The sequence below is a fragment of the Gobio gobio genome (genome assembly GCF_949357685.1).
Source record: "Gobio gobio genome assembly, chromosome: 13".
NCBI classification, from domain to species: domain Eukaryota; kingdom Metazoa; phylum Chordata; class Actinopteri; order Cypriniformes; family Gobionidae; genus Gobio; species Gobio gobio.
The window spans coordinates 17,728,685-17,748,294 of NC_137106.1; the positions used below are offsets into that span (position 1 = coordinate 17,728,685).

A 19,610-nucleotide genomic window follows, 5' to 3' on the forward strand; every position below is an offset into this window, starting at 1 on the left:
ATGAATGCCTGAGGCCGAGCCGAGCGCATTTACATTCCAAGAGTGAGATCCCACCCCTATGGGCGGGTTGAAAACATGCGGAACAGCTCCCTCTACTGGCTGTAGTTTTTAGCCTCTGGCCAAAAAATCCTCAGATGACACAAAATTACGATATTTGCGTCATCGGAGGATTTTTTCCAGAAATAAAATGCATAATTCTCTCGTCTCAGGGGGACATGAGGGGGGGGGGGGGGGGGGGGGTACCATAATTCAAATATACTACGGGGTTTCTACTGATACAAAGCTTAATGCTAAATCACTGAAGTGACCCTGTCACAAGTAAAGCAATCTGTCCTACTTAGATGTTGACTCAAAATGACCATCATATGTTATGACTTAGACCCCTCTGGCACAGGTGCAGACAGCTGGGTGGCGGCACAGTGCTTGGCGATAGACGGTGATGCAAGTCAAGCTGTCATACAGAGACTTCTGTCACAGCACTTCCTCAGAGAAGCTCCTTCAGATCAGGAGCAGTCTATGATGTTACTCTCCAACCTCAGCAGCAAGACTGTGAGTGGCTCTCTCATTGGTTTTTGCATAAAAGAAAGATGATATCAGTTATGCATGTAAATTAGTTTATCTTGTTCACGTGAAATAATGTGTCATACACATTAGTTTAAGGGCCCTATTTTAACGATCTGAGCGCATTGCTCTAAAGCTCACGGCGCAAGTGCACATAGGGCTTGTTCGAATCCACTTTTGCTAGTTTAACGACTATTTTTTGCAAGTTTTAAAAAACGGCCGCCGCACCAGGCGCATGGTCTAAAAGGGTTGTACCTAGTCTCTTATTGAGTCATGGGTGTGTTTTGGGCGTAACGTGCAATAAACCATTCAGAGTCCCATCTCCCATTCCCTTTAAAAGCCAGTTGCGCTATTTACATGGCGGGATTTGCGATGTAGAAAGACTGACTGATCAGAAAGACTGAACGCTTCTCCAGAGAGGAATCCTTTTGTTTTTAATATTTAAAATGTTTGTGTGCTGTAATAAGCAGAGTGTACCTGCTTATAGGCGCATATTACTAACGCGGCCTTTAAATAACACAAAAAATACTGCATTATTGACTTTAGGCCAGATTTTTGTTGGTCAATGGCACAGTTGTTTTCAGTTGCCTCAAAATAGCAACGCGCCAACAATGCACCTGAACACACTTCGATTTCAGACCAGCACACCCACGGACGAACAGATGGGTGCGAGTGCATTTGCTATTTAAACAATGTGGTGCAGGACGTGAAAATGATAACCGCGTCGGGCTGAAACTAGCAAAAAACATTTGCGTCGCGGCAGCCGTTGCATTGCGCCGGGTGTATGATAGGGCCCTAAATGTTTGGGGTTGATTTTTTTGTTTTTGAAAGAAGTCTCTTATGCTGACTGTTTAATATTGTTAAATATTATTACAATTTAAAATAAATGTTTTTTTTATATATATATATTTTAAAACTAATTTATTCCTGTAATGGCAAAACTTGCTGATTAGTTTTTTTATTTCTTATTATCAAAGCTGAAAACGGCTATTTTTGTGGAAACCATGATACATTTTTTTCAGGGTTCCTTGATGAATACAAAGTTGTGTTACAAAAGAAAACAGAAATCTTTTATAACCTCATACATCTCTTTACTGTCAATTTTAAACAATTGAATGCATCCTTGCTCAATAAATATTTATTTCCCATCCAGACACTAGTGCGCTCTCTTCTAGCAGAAGAGTTAAACAGTGCTAACTGGAGAACACGACTTAAGGCCTGTACTAGCATTGCACAGCTCAGAAGTCAAATCAACAAGGTATCCTAATTCTTTTCTTGAGGACATTTCAGACACCTACATCTACATACCTAATACATCTATAATGATTGCTGGACATACTAGAGATGCTTTCCGTGCAGGATCTGGGCAACAAACTGATACACATGATGTGGAACGACTGGAGCTGTGCTGTTCGTCATGCTGCAGCACTGGCTCTGAGTGAACGGAACGCGGCCAGAGAGATGCACCATGAGCTGAGGTCACTATACCCAACAGACACATCAGAGCATTTCTATTCAGTTCATTCTTAACAGACAAACAATATCTCCACAGCGTGAAGCTGGAGGAGGGTCCAACGTCTTGGCGGCTGGAAGCACTGAGCTTAATTTGTCAACTCAATATAATGACACCCAAGCTACTGCCCAATTTCCTGCGTTGCTTTAATGATGACTTTGTGACTGTGCGCAAACAAGCTTGCTTGACTGCAGCATCTCTAATGATGGAAGACCAGGCGGTGAGGAAATGAAGCAGCTATGTGGACAATAAATTGTGGGAAAAAGAAATTGAGGGTTCACTCAAATGACCACATAAAACATGTTCACAGGTCCTTGATCAGCTAATTAACCTGATGCAGAATGAGCCAATATGGAAGGTGAAAGTGGAAGCAATCAATGGTAAGCTTGAAAATGAATTAATCCTATGTTACAATTTGTATTATTACACTAAAGAAATCTTATTATATAAATGAAGCTTTAAAGAGAATAGGTTGGATGAACCCAGCTCTCCAGGAGTTGCTGATGTGGGCTTTACACCACGAGGAAGAGCCCAGTGTGCGCATCGCTGCCTGTGAGGCCCTGAGCACTTTCGACGCAAAGGGCCCCGAGTTACACCATTTCCTACAAGAGCGCTATGCACTGGAGCCCAACGCTGAGGTGCAGAGGTGTGTGCTCATAGGACACTATCATTATCTCCCGATATTTTTAAGATTGTTGTAAAATTGTTTTCTAAAAGTTACTTTAATCGTATTTCTCACTAAGGCACATTAAAGATCTTCTGAAAAAGCATGGATACAGTCTGCAGGAAGGTGATAACAAGATTCATGAGATAAAGCTCCAGGTTAGTATTCATGTTACCATGGCTTCAGGCACAGAGCTACTGGTTTATTCAATGCCCCCGCATTGTCCAACACATAATTGGGGAGTATTGATATATTTAGTTCAATATTTTACATTTTGTGATTCCAGATTCCAGAAGAAAAGTTTTTCGAATAAAAAAAACAAGTTTCAATTATATATATATATATATATATATATATATATATATATATATATATATATATATATATATATATATATATATATATATATATATATAGACACCTACATATATATATATATAGGTCTATATATATATACACCTATATATATATATATCCAAAAATGTGTTTTATATATATATATATATATATATATATATATATATATATATATAAAACAAATTTTTGGATATGTTAAGACCTTCAAAACACATATTTATGTTTGTTTGTTTTTTCTTCAGATTTTTAAAAAATAAAAATGTGAGAGATATAACCATTTAAACTAAATTGTTACACCTTTTGCATTCAGGTCTGTTTTGAGTCAAAGTGACTTAGATGTGTTTTAGTTTGGTTTGTGTCAAATTATCTCTCGTGGATGCACACAATTATTCTGAAATTATTTGACACAATTTAATTAGCGTCTGTTTGTAAATCAAAAGTTCAGACCAAATAGTCTAAATTTGAAAAAGGAAAGAGGGTTCGAAAAATAAGTCCACATTTCATTCTGCTGCCACCTATTGTTGAACCATTGTAGCATGAAAGGGAGATTCAGGCTGTTTATCTGAAAGTAAATGTTTATGCAAGTAAAATGAATATATTCTGTTTGAAAAAAAAATCTGAGTTTTGTTAGAATAAGAATTTTTAGTTTTCATAAATTTAGACTGTTTTAAGCAGTCATGAGCTATAAGTTCAAAGGAATTTAGTTAAATCCATCAAATTATTAGTTTATACTGGTAATTATGTTTTTATACATTTTTTATGAAATAGTCATTTCTCAGAAATATTGATGGAAAAAAATTCTTACATCACACTGGTTTTTGATATAGTAAAATGTTTTAATATAATTAATTAAACAATTTTCAAATATTTTCATTAATAAAAAGGGGTAAATGAAGTAATAGCATGGCAAAAACATGCTAATATTCAAAGTTTCCTTTTCTTTTTTTTATTGCGCATTCACTCATTAATGAGATACAATATGGTTTTAGTTGAAAAGGTTATGACTGCATTATAACATTACATTCCACAGGGTCCAAACGGACCTGGGAATGCAACAGGTTATACTTTTTAATGCAAGTCATAAAATGAGCCCCCCTTAGAAGTTTGCTGAGGCCCCCTGGTTAAGAATCACTGCTCTAGAAATGTCTCATCGCACTATAATTGCAAGTTGCTCTTTTTCTGTTTCTCTATAGGTGGAGCAGTTGTGTACAAAACACATCATTGCACAGAAAGTGCTCTTACTGGAAGAGATGGGAAAGCTGTAACAGCAGAAATTATTGTGCTGAATTTATTCATTTGTCCTACTATATAAAATATTAAAAAGCCTGAACACTAAATCTAACCTTTTGAGTTTTTCCACCTGCAAATCATCCACTGCAGTGCAGTCACTGATGATCAAGCAAGCAGGCTACAAATGTCCAGACATACTTTGATGGATCAGGTATCCAGCAGTTCACTAATTGTACTGATAGTATATTGAGATGTCAGCAAAAGGAGACTATGGCTGCATCCGAAACTGCATACTGTATAGTAGGTGAAAAACATTGTGTGACAAAAGTAGTATGTCTGAATTCACAGTACTCATAATAATAGAGTTGGCAAAAAGTACCCACATAACCTACTTTTTCAGATGGACACTTTACTATCCCATGAGACCACGGTATGATTTGTGAATGGCAGTAAAGTGACTTAACTGACTCTGGTAGGTCACATGATAATGACTCAATTTTCATTTCCAAGTTCTGAATAAACTCCACCACCATCCCAATGAGCTCTACCACATATCTGCACAGATTTGTTACATTAAACAAAAATCAATACTGTAAGTAAATATTTCAATACAAAAAGCATTCAAAACGAAACCGAAAACCACATTAAAAGCCTCTGACCTGTGATGATCAGCCTGAATGGGCAGGTTCTTCTGACACAGTGGCTTTGTGAGTCTCTCTCGCAGGATTGTCTGTTCTCGCAACACTTCCTGAAGGTGTGAAGTGAACTGTTGCAAGGAAGCAAACCTTTGACCTTACAGCAAAAACACACTCATTAGTAAAATGAAAGTCTTCTAATATAGAGCTATAGAGAATGTTTGAATTCCATGTTGAAATGTCAATGAATGCGCACGATTGCGTTTCCAACACTTACTGAGGTAATGACTGTGAGTGACGTCTGCACCGTCTCTTTCCAGCTTCAGCAGCTCTAAATCCAAATTAGTCTAAAACAACATGAAGACAAATAGAAAATCTTTTCAGTTTAAGGTTTGTAAATCCAAGAAGTGGTGACATTTTTTCATGGTTGTAGTTTGTTTTCAACCTGATCAAGATCATGTCTTATTCTGCTGAGCTGCTCAGCTTCAAGTAAAGTTGAGGAAAAGACTTCTGAATCCCGAGGGAGAGCATCAAGCTCCTCCTATAAGATTCATAACACAAAACATTAACCACCAGAACCTTTTATAATCAATGTCAAAACATGATATTCTCTTAGTTTACCTGTGTCATGGTGCCTGATGTTACACATCTGGCTAAAATCTTAGCAGCAGGTGTCACTGCATATGTAACGGGGTCCCAGGGATTCATACGTGATTCCAGACCTGATGGCAATAAAACAAACAATAAATCAAGGTGTTTATTCAGATATGGCCACTTTCATGTCCCAGGGATGTTTTTTTTTTTTAAATCAAAACTAACAGAATCCAACATTTTGTTAAACAACTATCAGGCATAGCATTATGACCAATATTGGTCCCCCTTTTACTGCCAAAAAAGCTCTGCCCCCTTGAGGCATGGACTGCTCTAGACCCCTGAAGGTGTTGTTAGGGGAATAACAGTTTATGACCAGTAGATAAAAATGAAGACCAAGAGTAATTGCAATGCAATAAAAGTAAAATGCAATTAATTAAAGAATTTAGCCTACTGAAGAATAGTTTGCAGTATCATCAGCAGAAGGCACCTTCAATTCTCTTCATAGGATATATATATATAATAGAAAAGGGACCGCCCCCCGGGTGTGTCCACAACTTCCAATCTGGCCCCCTTTTAAAAAAGTTTGGACACCCCTGCCATAGTGCATCCTGGAGCCATGTGTTCCACAGGTAAGCGACGCACACGCAACTGGCCAACCACTCCCTTAATTATGCAGAACTTTAAGGCTTTATATAATGTAAACGAATGAGTTATAAAAAAATTCAACCCCCTCACAGTTGTCATGATGGGCAAAATTAGCTATATAGACCACAACCACAATTTGTACCAGGCTGTAAACATGTTTTTTTTCTGCTGTACAGTTAACATGGGGCTCGATGAGATTCTGCTCCCTTCTGGAGCCTGTCCAGTCGATTAATTGCAGTTTGAGTCACTTCCGTTTTGGCTTCAAGAGAAACTGGTGGAGGTTGCCGCTTCCTCAATAGCCTACGCACTTCACGTGATCGACACACACTCCGAAGCCTCGGCACAGAACATAACATACGTACTATGGTCGTCTGAATCTGTTTCTCGAGTGCAGTTTACGAACAGTAAGAACAGTAAAGTAATGTCGGCTGCGGAACGTAGGCCTGTAGCAGAGCCGAACATGCTGTCCCGGTTCCGTGGGGCTCTGGTCGGCTCGGTGTTGGGTGACTGTATAGGCGTTTTGTTTGAAGACGCTCCGTCCTTTAGACCGAGTCCTACAGCATCTCAGCCTTTGGACCGAGTCCTTCGGCATCTCAGAGCTTTGGAAGATTCAACACGGGACGACGGTGAGCATTTTATTTTTACGTTTTACATTTTATATTATAAAATAAGCATATTCACTCGAGTCTTGGTATGTAATCTCTGAGATTACCGACAGTACATCAGAAGACCCTATCACTAATATGTGACCCGTTCTGGCGAAATGAGTCGGAAGTCGCAACGTTTTATTTTAAGATAATGTGGAAAACCAATGAAATCGTTTTTTTTTCGTTTTTTTTAAGCTAATTTTAAAGAACAGGCATTCAAAAATAATCTCCCAAAGTTTCGTAGTCCAGATAATTGAGTAAATTAACTATTTATTTTTAAAATTAGGCTAAAGTTGTTAAAGTTGACAAAGTTTTACTAAATTCGCTGGAAATGTCTTTTCTCAACTCCTCTCGTCAACCTCCCTACAAACGTCACTATCTCCAAATATGATGTTAAACGTTGTATAAAACAAATTAAAAAGCTTAGAAATGTACACAAACAGAGACATAAACGCGGATCATTTTTCAAGGGAAGCCCCGTTTCGACTGAACGCGATTGGTCCAGCCATCCTCCTGTCAGACCAGCAGCGCTCTGTCAACAAGCTAGCAGATCTCATCAGACTGTATAGTTCAATACTGTATAGTGTAGTACACTGTGTGTAGTTCTTTTTATTAATTTGAGAAATGTCGCTGTCAAAAGAGAGCAAAGTGAATGCGTGTAGCCTACATGTGCGTGTGCATGGGCGTCTGCGTGCGAGGTGACAGTCAAGGAAGCGACACACACACACACACACACACACACACACACACACACACACACACACACACACACACACACACACACACCCTATGACACACACACACACACACACACACACACCCTCACCCTCAAGCAAAAATGTAGCACCTCTGTTCAATCTTTCTGATTTTAGTAAATCTTTGTAAAAGTGCCTTTTAAAATATTTATTCAAATAAAGACTTTAAAATAATTTGAGCTTCAGGTTTAATAGCTAATTTGACCAAAGACGTTTGTGTGTATATATATATATATATATATATATATATATATATATATATATATATATATATATATATATATATATATATATATATATATATATATATATATATATATATATATATATATAAAATAGAAATGTCTCTTGTCAAATTAAGCAGTAAAATAAATAGTTTATCCCTTTAAATGCAATGGATTTTGAAACATATCAACAGAAAATGGCAAAAAAAAAAATATTAGAAGCGATTTTCTCAGGTTTTCCTATTGGAAAAAGAGGGCAGACGACCATAATTCAAATGGGTGTATCTTTAAAACCATTCAAGGTATGACTTTGAGTAGGGTCTCATTTTAAAGCTTATGATCAATCTCAATTTTTAAATGTGGGTCACTGTGACTCATTTTGCTGGATCAGGTCACATATGAGCTATAACCATAGACCAAAAAAAAAAAAACTAAAACTAAACTTTAAAAAAAAAACCGAACACTTGAAATGAAATCAGCGTGATAAAAACTGCCTAAAATGACAGAAACCAACTTTGGGGGGAAATAATTTGATTGTTTAGTTTGTCTGATATACTGGGAGTGGGACCAACCATGGGGGCGATCGAGGCGCGTAGGCTTCGGTTTCGGACAGGAGTGCTACAGAGTGTCCTGAAGTCTTTTTTATTTTTTTAATGCTCTAATAACAAACTAAGAACATTGCCAAGGGAATACATATAAAAACAAACAAACACAATTAAAGGTAGGGTAGGTAGGATTTGGTTAAAAAACTTTTTTTCCAAATTTGTTTAAACTTTCTTTATATATCAATACATAATTAAAATGTAAGTACTCTGAAAAAGAAAGTATAAAAATTGAGTGTCTGTAGACCTCTCACGAGCTCATTATTTCCATTCACTCCACCTTCTCCCTTCTGGGCTCTTTCCAAAGCCACGCCCCCAAAACACATGAACGCGCCACGCCGACCGTCAGCTGAAAGACGCATTATTTACCTGAGGCGAGCGGAGAAGAAGGAGCGGAGTGCATGTAGTAACATCATGTCAGAATCACATGTAATAAAAAATCTAACTTTATCATTATGAATATAAACAAATAAGATGTCTTTTAGTACGCACTATCAAGCTAGAATACCGATACTGGTCAAGTTTAAAATACACACACAACACGTCTACGACACACACAGATACAAGATAAAAGCATCAGTAAACATTGGTAGAGAATATAAAAACAAACCGCAGAAATAAACGTGCAGGTAAAGTTCCCGGTGAACATGGTAAAAGAGTTTAGACGAGTTTAGAAGTAATGTTATGTTAGCTATATTAGGCAGCTACGTGTGCTAGTGAGACATGCTTCATGAAAACATAAACCAAAAAAATGTATAATCAAAATGAAAGATTACCTGTCCAGCAGAAATACAGCCTCGTGAACTCCTCAAAATCAAACGGGTGCGCCAGGGTTGCCAGGTTTTCACAACAAAATCCACCCAATTGCTACTCAAAACTATCCCAAAACAAGCCCAAACGTGTTTCTCCAGTAAAAATCGCATTTGGGGGGTAAAATATGTGCCTTTTTGGTAGGGCTGCCTGCTAAAATGCGCAAATCCCAGGGCAAAATATCACATAATTGTGGTCGCTTCAACCCGCGGACATGAAAAACAGCCCGCGGCAACAGTGTTGAAGTAGCCCGACTTGGCAACAGTGGGGTGCGCGCATGTGGGCAGATCCTGTAGCAAAAGGGGCGGTAGCCATGGTAGCGAGAGAGAGTGACAGTCGCCCAAGCCAATCACTTGTTTCGGCCCGAACGAAAATAATGAGCGGCGTTTATTGCAGATTAAAAAGTCTATAGTCACTCGATTTTTATACTCTCTTTTTCAGAGTACTTACATTTTAATTATGTATTGACATATAAAGAAAGTTTAAATAAATTTGGACAAAAGTGTTTTAGATCATTCTTACCTACCTACCTTTAAATACATAGCCTACAAGAAAATAATTTAAAAAACAAACAAACTAAAAAATTCTAATCGAATCATAAGTTGCTAGGACACAGATGTATTAATACAATAACATACATACAAACAATTACAAGGAAAGCTTTTTTAAATCTTTAAATATTTCTTCATAGTACATAGAATCTTAGGCTTTTCTTATTCTTTATGTCAGTGTTTCCCAACCTTTTTTCAGTCATGGCACCCTTTGAAAATGTTCTCCATTTTGTGGCACCCCCTCGCATACGTTACGCTAGGGGTGTAACGGTACAGATTGCTCACGGTTCGGTTTGTATCATGGTTTTAGGTTCACGGTTTCGGTACGGCTCAGAATTTGCTATGTTCAGGGAAAAAAGGAGTACTGTCAAATAAAAATAAAGAAAATAATAAGAACAAATAATTTAAATACAAGCAGCAGCACAAATAAATACTATAGAGCAAAGATACTAATAAAATAAACAATGATTTTCAGGTTTTTTTCAGGTAGGCCTACGTCTAACATTAGTTTTCAGGTACAGAAATTGATCAAATGTAAAATAACATTGCGTATTTGACTGTATAAATTAAAGATTAATCCTATTAAACTTATAAAAGCTATTCAATCAAGAGCAGTGAGTGATCTCCTTGTCTTTTGTTGTTTGACATTAAACAGACAGCAGTAAAGGCGACTGCCCCTTTAAGACCTAATGCTCGGATATGCGTCATCTTTCTCGACTGTATAAAGTTTACTTAAAGCATATATAGACTATGTCAGCTTGAATACTCAAGATGGAAATGTTGACATACTTTTTGTCTGAATTTGTCTGTTCAAGAGCAAGACTTGAATGGAACTCAATATTTGCGTGCTGTGAGACGTGTGCACGCTTTCGGATGAGTGCACAGAGACATTTTCTCACAGCGCGAGCGACTTCTCATTGTCTTCTGGCACTACTACACCCGGGTGATGATGGCAAAAATGACTGGTCATCTTCGAACATATGGCAGCACTCGCATGTATTGAACAAAATTTACAAAGAGAGAATTATTTGAAAAATTTGAAGAAAAAAAAAATGTATTTGAAGGACTTTTACACAGCACCCCTGCTCTCGTCAGACGGCACCCCGGTTGGGAAACACTGCTTTATGTAATGAAGAGATTTAAGAAGTGAGTTAAATTCAATTTCAAAGTGGGTGAATACTGTTTGCAAATTTTTGCTTATGAATGAATAATTTTCCATATAAAATCAAATAAATTAACAACATACCCCAGGGGTCTTTTTATATCGTTATAATAAAAAATAATGTATTTTAAACTGAAAGAGTGTGTAACATTGGCAAAATCAAATATGTGGGAACCTAGGTCAAACCTGGCCAAAAAATATTTATTTGTATATAAAATAATACAAATCATTATATATATATATATATATAAATATATTAATATAATATAATATAAATACATGGTTTATTAAGTTATAAATAGAGGTAAAGTATTTCAAATCAAATGCATGAAAGACACACACACATACTGGTAAATCCAGTGGTTGGACAATGAAACTGAAACACTGGCCAATATAGTGTTGGAGGTTATTTTCACTAAAACTAAAAAAGTGTTTCGTATCAAAGACTGCTTTATTGTGTCTTACTTGTAAATTGTACCCCAAAAATTAATACATTATTCTCATACTTCCTATTCATTTCCTACTATGGCTGTCATTTTTGACCGGGTAGATCAAAAGTGTGACTATTTTTTTAAGACCAATTAGCCTTTTCTAATCTTATCCACATTTTGTATGTGTGTGTGCTGTGTTCATATAGTCACCAAGTTTTGTACCATTCATACAAATTTTAATTATGTAAATAGGTTTGCGCTCCACAACATCAGGAAGATCAGACCTTTCCTAACAGAGCATGCAACCCAGCTTCTCGTCCAGGCCCTGGTAATTTCTAGGCTTGACTACTGCAATGCGCTTCTGGCTGGACTGCCATCATGTGCGATCAAAACGCTCCAAATGATCCAGAATGCAGCAGCACGTCTTATCTTCAACGAACCCAAAAGGGCCCACGTCACACCTCTCTTCATCTCTCTGCACTGACTACCACTCGCTGCTCACATCAAGTTCAAGCTTCCTGTAGCTACTCCTCAATCCAGTGTTTCTTAGTTAATTTTAGACATCTCATCTACGTTTGATCCAGGAATTCTTCAGTACAGTGATGATACAGCCATGATGCGATGCGTTGCAGATTCCCTCCTCACCAGGATGGCGTTTGATGAACGAGACATGGCTAGAAGGTACATTACTGCTGGAAATGGCTAAAAGAGTCTTTTTAAGCAACTATTTGCATTTCCCTGATTTCATCTTACTTGATTCCAGATTTGCAAAGGAGTATAACCTTGCTCCAGACCGAGGTTATGGCTTACATGTCGTACAGGTACTGCATAAGCTTGCATCGCCCGATCTGAAGGACGTCTTCCAGCCGGCACAGGCTCAGTTCGGCGGCCGCGGTTCTTTCGGGAATGGGGGTGCCATGAGAGCAGTACCTTTTGCTCTGGCCTTTAAAAGTCGCAATGATGTCCGCAAGGTGAAAAGTGATCAGACTGTCGAATTTAAACTGGTAGACTGGTTTTAGCATTTTGGGCTAAATAGACTGAAAAAGATGAATTGCAAATAGCAATAGCTTTACACAAAAACATCTTATGTTTATATCAATGGTTCTCAACCAGATGGCTTAAATGTACTTAAAAATAATAAATCGTATATATATATATATATAGCTCATTAAAAATAAATAACTTTATTAAAAAATTTAGGATGCTAAAAACGCATTAAATCAAGATTTTTTTTCTATGTATATGGTTTTTACTGAAGAACACAGTTCTTGGAACTTCTGGAATCACAAAACGAATTGTGTTTTATTTAATATATCAATACTCCAGTTTCTGTTAATGGAAAAAAGTTTGAAAACAAGCAGCTTTGTCATAATTACAGAAGAAATGTTGAAAATATCTTTGCATATATGGGGGACGAGGGCTTTGAATATTGCGTTGGACAGTTGTGGCCTTCGAGTCAGAGGTTAAGAACTGCTTGTTTAAATACTTGATTTGAAGGGCTAATTTGGACTGTCCCAGGCTAACATTCTGTCCTTGCATTTGCTTTTGGCAGTACTCACGACTTGGCGCTATGTTAACGCACTCGTGCTCTTTGGGTTACAACGGGGCGGTGTTGCAGGCCCTTGCTGTCCATCTGTCTCTCCAGGGCGCTTTGGCTCTGCCGAAAGAATTCATCAACAAACTGATCGCAGAAATGGAAGAGATGGAAAAAGATGAAACAGCCCAACTTGATGCTAAAGCGTAAGTAAGCCCATCAAAAGTGTGAACTTCAGTTGTTTGTTTCTTAAAGGGATAGTTCACCCAAAAGTCCAAATTATGTCCTCACCCTCATGTTGGTTTAAACCTGTGGAACATGAAGAAGATATTTTGAAGTTTAAACCGTTTTTGTCCATGCAACGTTGTCATTGTTAACTATTATATTGGTAAATGTTTTCGTGATTTGAATAAAGGCTGAAATTAAATGTAAATATTAGATGAAAACTTTAATGAACATTTGAAGTTTAACTTGAAACTAAAACATAAATATAAATACATTAAAATTAAATAGAAATATTAAAAATGACAAATGCATAAAAATGACTAAATCTTACACTAAAATTTAATTTAAAACTATATATAAAAATAATAGCTGATTATAAATACTATAATAGTCTATAATGTAATACTATGTCCGAATGACATTGAATTCCTTTGACTTTGAGTTTATGAATTAAAAATATATATTTTTACATTTACATTGGCAGACACTTATATCCAAAGCGACTTACATTCAAGGTACACATTTGATCAGTTCTTGCTTTCCCTGGGGATTAAACCCAAAACCCATGATGTTGCTAGTGCCATGCTCTACTGTTTGAGCTACAGGATTTTTGGCTGAACTTTCCCTTTTAAAATATATATTTTTTTGGAATATTGTGGTGTTCATTATAAATGATTTATTCGTCCACACTTTAAAACTCATGTTCCCTCCCTCATGCAACGACATCTCTTCTCTTCACTGATAACATGTTTGATCCCTAAATTTGATCTTTCTTGAGAAGCTATTACTTAAAAAATGTACGTCACGATAAGGAAGAAAAGACTATTGCAACTTCCTCTTCATGCTTTAAGAAGAGTTATCTATGGTTCTGACCCATTATGTTTTATTCCACAGACTAAATTTATCGGAGTTCCCATATTGCTCACGTTTGCACAAGGTGAAAGAATTTATGGACAGAAATAGTGTGAGCATCGAGGAGGTCATATCTGAACTGGGTTAGTATTGATTTGACATTTATAATGGCATTCTGCTGTGTTTTTCTTGTAGTTGACACTCTTGCTCTGTATTAGGAAATGGCATCGCTGCTTTACAGTCTGTCCCCACCGCTATCTTCTGTGTGCTGCATTGTTTGGAGCCCCGGGACGGGCTACCAGAGCAGTTTGGGGGACTGGAGAGGACAATAGCCTACAGCTTGGCTCTGGGTGGTGACACTGACACCATTGCTTGTATGGCAGGGGCAATTGCAGGGGCACATTATGGCATTGACTCCATTCCACAGAGCTGGCAGAAGAGCTGCGAAGGGGTGGCGGAGGCTGATGATTTAGCGCATCGTTTGTATGATCTTTATTGCCCGGACAACAAGCTACAAAAATAATCAACTGCACAAACACTACAGTGAAAGGGGCAGATTCTGAAATCCACTGCCGCTTCAATATACCTATATATATATATATATATGATTACATTTATAATCAAAGCCTTAATCAATATTTATCCTCCTATATTATTATAATGATTTTTTATTATTCTTTCCAGAATTATATTATGATATTACCAAATCAATAGAACCACTGATTGTTTTGTTTCTTCATATGTTATCTAAAGTTTGTATTTGGTCGACTGAGGGTCTGGCCTAGGGATGTGTAATGTGTCGTGTGTTTGGATTTTGGAGCTATCACACACCTCTAACATGCCAGGAGTGCAGAAAGCACATGTTATTAGTATGTTTTGGGAAACGTTCTGGTTAGAACTGGAGCTCGATCAACTCCAAACTTGGAGAGACTATGTATCTGTGTCTGTGCGCAGTATTCTGTTACAGATCAGTATTGAAGGTGTACAACGGGCATCCTAGGGAGAGTGACAGGATGTTGTTCTGGGCAAGCTGGTGCCTGCTCCAGACCTGGAAGTTCACTATGTGCCTAATTCTGGGGTGAAAATCTATGGACAATGGAGACTGATTAGCTAACAATGTGTGTAAATTTACCATGACTATCTTATTTTCTCTTAGCCAATCAGAATCATTCAACTTGCAGTAATGACTTGGCTAGACCTTGAAAAGTATAACTGTTGAGAAATTGTATGTAAAGCCTACGAACTCCTTGAGAGTTGAAGCTGGCTTCTGCTGATGAAACTGCAAACTATTCTTCAGTAAATTCTTTCATTAATTGCACTCCTGACTCTTGGTCTTCATTTTTCACTACTGGTCTTGGGTCATAAACTGTTACCCCAACACCAGTGATCAGCACACCACAAAAGCTGACTGAACCACTACACTGCCATATGCAACATGCAGCCACACATAAGAGAAACATTACTTGGCACATAGTGTCAAATGCACTCGATAATAATATACCATCATCTGTTTATAAAATTGTGAATCTTCAGTTCAAAATGTTTACAATAAAAAGAAGAAAATTGTATAATTTCATTGGTACTAATGTTGTGCTTTATTCTTTCTGTCACATTTAAAATGGTTCTAAAAAATATTTGCAGCGGGGTATTAAAATTAATTTACATTGACAATATTATTTAAAGGTAACAGAGGTAAAATAATTGATTCTAACATTTTAAACTATCTGTGATCTCCTGGACATTATAAAGTGGGATGTCACACCTTCTGATGGTAAATTTCCCACTGAGGCAATTTGTACATTTAATTTAGTGGGCGGTTTGTTTCTTTCATTTGAATTGCTTGTCACTTAACTAGTTTGTTGTAGTTTGTTAAGGCATCTACCATGTAACAGTTTTATTTCCTCCCCAAAGCCAATTACACACATTTGTTTTTTAACAGTTAATTTTGGACCCTGTCTGCGGCTGAATAACATGCTGATACACTGGCCTTCGGATAGTAAATGGAGGGCCACATAATGTACCTCCCTTTGAAAAGTTACTTATTTGGTGAGTTCATTGTTCAAATTTATAAAAAAAACATTCAGATTTATAAATATAAACCTCTTTCACATTTTGTTTATTTTCACAAACATTGTTTTTTTAATGTGGCACAGGTGTAATCGCTTTTTGGAGGAAGCACACCGGTGACAGGAAATGCTGGGGTTGTGAGAGATTCATCTGATCCTCTGTGGGCCTTCGCTGGAACCTTTTAGGCAGCTTTGCCATGAATCTCTGCAGCATCATGGGAGGAACCTTTCTGGCAGAGAGTTGGTCATGTCAGGAACCTCAGAAGCTGCTAAGGCACAGAGCAGTGGAACCACAGTAGGAACTTCCAGGCCTGGACAGGGACCTGTCACATGACCTCAGACAGGAGTAGCAGTGTCAGGAAACTTTAGGGTGATTTCTGGAGTGGCCCTTACAGGAACCTTGGGCCCAAGGCAGCTAGGCAAGAGAGCTCTGAGGCTGGGTCCATAACCATACTCTGGGGAGCTTTAGGTGACTCCATTATTGGATGATTGGATGGTGCAGTACTTAACTAACTTAACTAACACATCCCTAGGCAAATAGTAGTTCCGGCAAGATGCTAAAAATATCGCCCCAAGCCAAGACGCCAGACACAACCGAGGCCTGCCAGCCCTGCAAGACGCTAAGGCTGGAGAGATGGTGGTGCTAACTTAACTAACTAAAACTAAACTATTTAAAAAATGTACACATCCCTAGGCGAATCGTTCCACAAGACACTAAAACTAATCACCTCAAGCCAAGGCACCAGCCGAGGTCTGTCAGCCCCGCAAGACGCTACGGCTGGAGAGATGGAGGGCCTCATCCAGCTCAGCCCACCAGACACAAGGCTCTATTCTCCATGACTTACTGTAGGACCTGAAAAAGAATCAGAAATTGTACAAATTCGACAAAAATATTTCATGAAGTATTTAGTAAATTGCAGTATATTGAGGGCCGACTAAATTGGCCATGTTGCAGCAGGTATTGAATGGTAAAGTAAGGAAGCTGATGTCCATATTCTGATATTCGCCAAACCAACAAAAAGCCCAAAAAATTTACAATCGAACAAAAAAACCAAATGTCAGTATGTAATGAAAATCATTTAGCTTATCTTATCTTACTTGAGCCAGTCATGGAAAAACATCTCCTCTAGATGAAGCTGGGTCGCTCTTCAGGCAAACCCGGATGAACCTGCAGCATTCTGTGCAGAAAGATGGAAGAGATTTCTGATTATTACCTTCAACTTCACACCTGCTATAAAGCTGTGAAAGACTCCTACATATCCATAAGGCCGTCTTTTTTAAAGCCACTGCTTTTTCTTTTTTGTTTGATTAAGAATTGCAATTGTCCTCCTTTGCTGTAATGAAATTCTCACCATCTGAGAAGCCTGGCTGGAACCAAACATCAGCGTCCATCAAATCTGTATCACTGCTGTCTGGGAAAAGGCTGGTGATCATGGCAAACAGCAGCACCCCAGCGACCACACTGTTGCCTGGTTGCTGTGGTACTTTCGCCCTTCTCAAAGTAATTGGCCACTAGAATTTAAGTCCCAAAGTACATGTTTGGGAGATGATACACAGCATACCAGAGATGGTGCTGTGGAAAGAGCTTTTCAGGAGGTCTCCACACACAAAATCTGTCAATTTGACCTCCAGGTTCTCAGTGTTAATGAGGAGGTTTGGTTTTTTGATGTCCCGATGGAACACCTCCCGGGAACAGCACAAGGCAGCAGCGTCAATCGTCTGCCACATGAAATGACGCACCAGCTCCTCATTGAAGAGTTCGCTGTGATGCTGCCAAAAACGGTGCATGTCTACGTAGGGCGAGGGCTGACCATGATATACTGGTCTGGATGGTCCTGCCAGTCCACCAACTCTATGATGTGGTGGAAGCTCTGGCTTTGATTGGCCATGACTGTCAGGGCCACCTCTAGAGGAGCTGGTCTGGGATGGTCAGGCTAGAAGAAAGTTGGTTTTTATAATGGTTAGATGGAAGTGTCTTTTCAAATAAGGGTTTAGCCCATTTTGAGATTTACATTAATTATGTTATAAATACAAAGAGTGACTGAGAGGAGATGGCACAGAGAGTACAGTTGACTTGCAAGGCTGATGTACTGCACATTCTCCGTATTCGCTATGACTTTCATAGCCACCTGAAGGCTGTCCTCGCAACGGGTCCCTTCAAAGACAGAGCTGAATCCTCCTTCCCCCATCTTCTTTCCGATGGCATATTTCCAGCAGATGTGGTCTATTTAAACATAATAGTAGATTTTTCTAATAAAGCAGTGTGGCATACAATACATATTCCAAATCTATTTTGACTTTTTTTGTAATTCTCATACCACTCTTATAATTGTACTTTTAATGACCTCATATTCATTCAGAAATATATGGAATATTTGTACTATATGTAAAACATACACTTTCACTTAAACATATACACAGAAAATGATATATTGTAGGTTTTGATAGTAAACTCACCCTCAATACTCATGATCTTATCACAGTCCCAGTCTCGCACATGCTGACGGACTCACTGGACTGTCCTGATCTTGAGGTCGGATGTCCTCGACAGTGGAGGGGGCTTCTGATGATCATTGTCCTCTACATTACAGATGATGTCCTATAGAGAAGTCTGATCTAAAGAGAGGAATATCAACCAAAAGCTTGTTAAGTGAAATACAGCATATCCATTAATTCTTCATTTAGGGGTACTTTTGACTAGTTGAAATTTTGAAAGTTCAAACTGTTTAATCTATTAAAACATTCAGCGCATGTCGAGGAGTTCTTGATCAGCCTTTCTTTTTTTTTCTTTTTTTTGGTAATGTGTGATGGTAGTGTGGGCTTTTTTATATTTTGTGCAAATGATTAAGATACTTTTTGATGTAAAGAGCTGCACATGAGTAACGAAAAAGTGATTTACCATCAGTAAGTTACACCTCCTGGATGAGAGATCATTGTCCCGGTCCACCTCACCCTACTCACCCTGAGATCTGCTGGATTTGGGCCGAGACAAATAAAAGAAGAAAGAGGCAAAATTACGAAAACCTCCTCAGTTTCGTATTCTTAAATCTCCCCCTCTCCTTTCAGTTCTTCCTATGAGTTCTTCCCGCCTCCTTCACCGATATCTACAGGCGGCTCGTCGGGACGAGGATCATGGGTCTCCACCTTGTGGTCGGTGGTGTTAGTGGTGCACGGGGATTCACCTCCTACTTTCGCGTTCCCATAATCAACACACAAAAACAGTCAACAACTGTAAACACAGTTTACACAAAGTTTTAAAGTTAGTTTACCTCGCTACACAAAGTAAGCAGGCGAGTTTCACGCCTTTATTTTCATGTCAAATTCTAAAACTCTTATATGTGTGTATAACCTAACCTATATCTGAGAGCAGGAGAATCTCACAAACATTAAAAGTTAAACGGCAACTAATGATGAATATCATCATTCCTATTTATATGTGTGCATAATATTCAAATATGATAAAAACATAACACGTCACGTATATTCAAAATCAATTTAATTATATCTAGCACCATATTTGTTTTGCAAATGTTGTACTTATTAATCTGTGTG

At 38.0% G+C, this 19,610-nt stretch overlaps 2 protein-coding genes across 4 annotated transcripts; one reads left to right on the forward strand and one right to left on the reverse strand.

The window, feature by feature from the left end:
* Window positions 1-3,966: 3,966 nt before the first annotated feature.
* Window positions 3,967-19,168, reverse strand: LOC307136352 (HAUS augmin-like complex subunit 2). Of its 3 annotated transcripts, XM_079833308.1 has the most exons (11): window positions 18,958-19,166; window positions 18,516-18,674; window positions 18,188-18,282; window positions 17,411-17,992; window positions 17,157-17,236; window positions 16,787-16,911; window positions 5,582-5,682; window positions 5,406-5,501; window positions 5,238-5,307; window positions 4,985-5,117; window positions 3,967-4,880 (listed from the first exon to the last, which is right to left on the reverse strand). In XM_079833308.1, exons 7-11 carry the CDS (start codon window positions 5,666-5,668, stop codon window positions 4,580-4,582), a joined length of 687 nt encoding a protein of 228 aa, XP_079689434.1. In that variant the 5' UTR covers window positions 5,669-5,682; window positions 16,787-16,911; window positions 17,157-17,236; window positions 17,411-17,992; window positions 18,188-18,282; window positions 18,516-18,674; window positions 18,958-19,166; the 3' UTR covers window positions 3,967-4,579. The 3 variants fall into 3 exon arrangements, with proteins under 3 accessions (XP_079689434.1, XP_079689432.1, XP_079689433.1); XM_079833306.1 differs by having other exon boundaries at window positions 17,411-18,282; window positions 18,958-19,168; XM_079833307.1 differs by lacking the exons at window positions 16,787-16,911; window positions 17,157-17,236; window positions 17,411-17,992; ... (1 more) ...; window positions 18,516-18,674; window positions 18,958-19,166 and adding an exon at window positions 6,006-6,158.
* On the forward strand, window positions 6,467-15,310 carry LOC307136351 (ADP-ribosylhydrolase ARH3-like). The gene is made up of 6 exons (XM_079833305.1): window positions 6,467-6,825; window positions 11,966-12,062; window positions 12,145-12,352; window positions 12,934-13,121; window positions 14,035-14,135; window positions 14,211-15,310. The coding sequence occupies exons 1-6, from the start codon at window positions 6,621-6,623 to the stop codon at window positions 14,513-14,515; spliced, it is 1,104 nt and encodes a 367-aa protein (XP_079689431.1). The 5' UTR covers window positions 6,467-6,620; the 3' UTR covers window positions 14,516-15,310.
* Window positions 19,169-19,610: the final 442 nt, after the last annotated feature.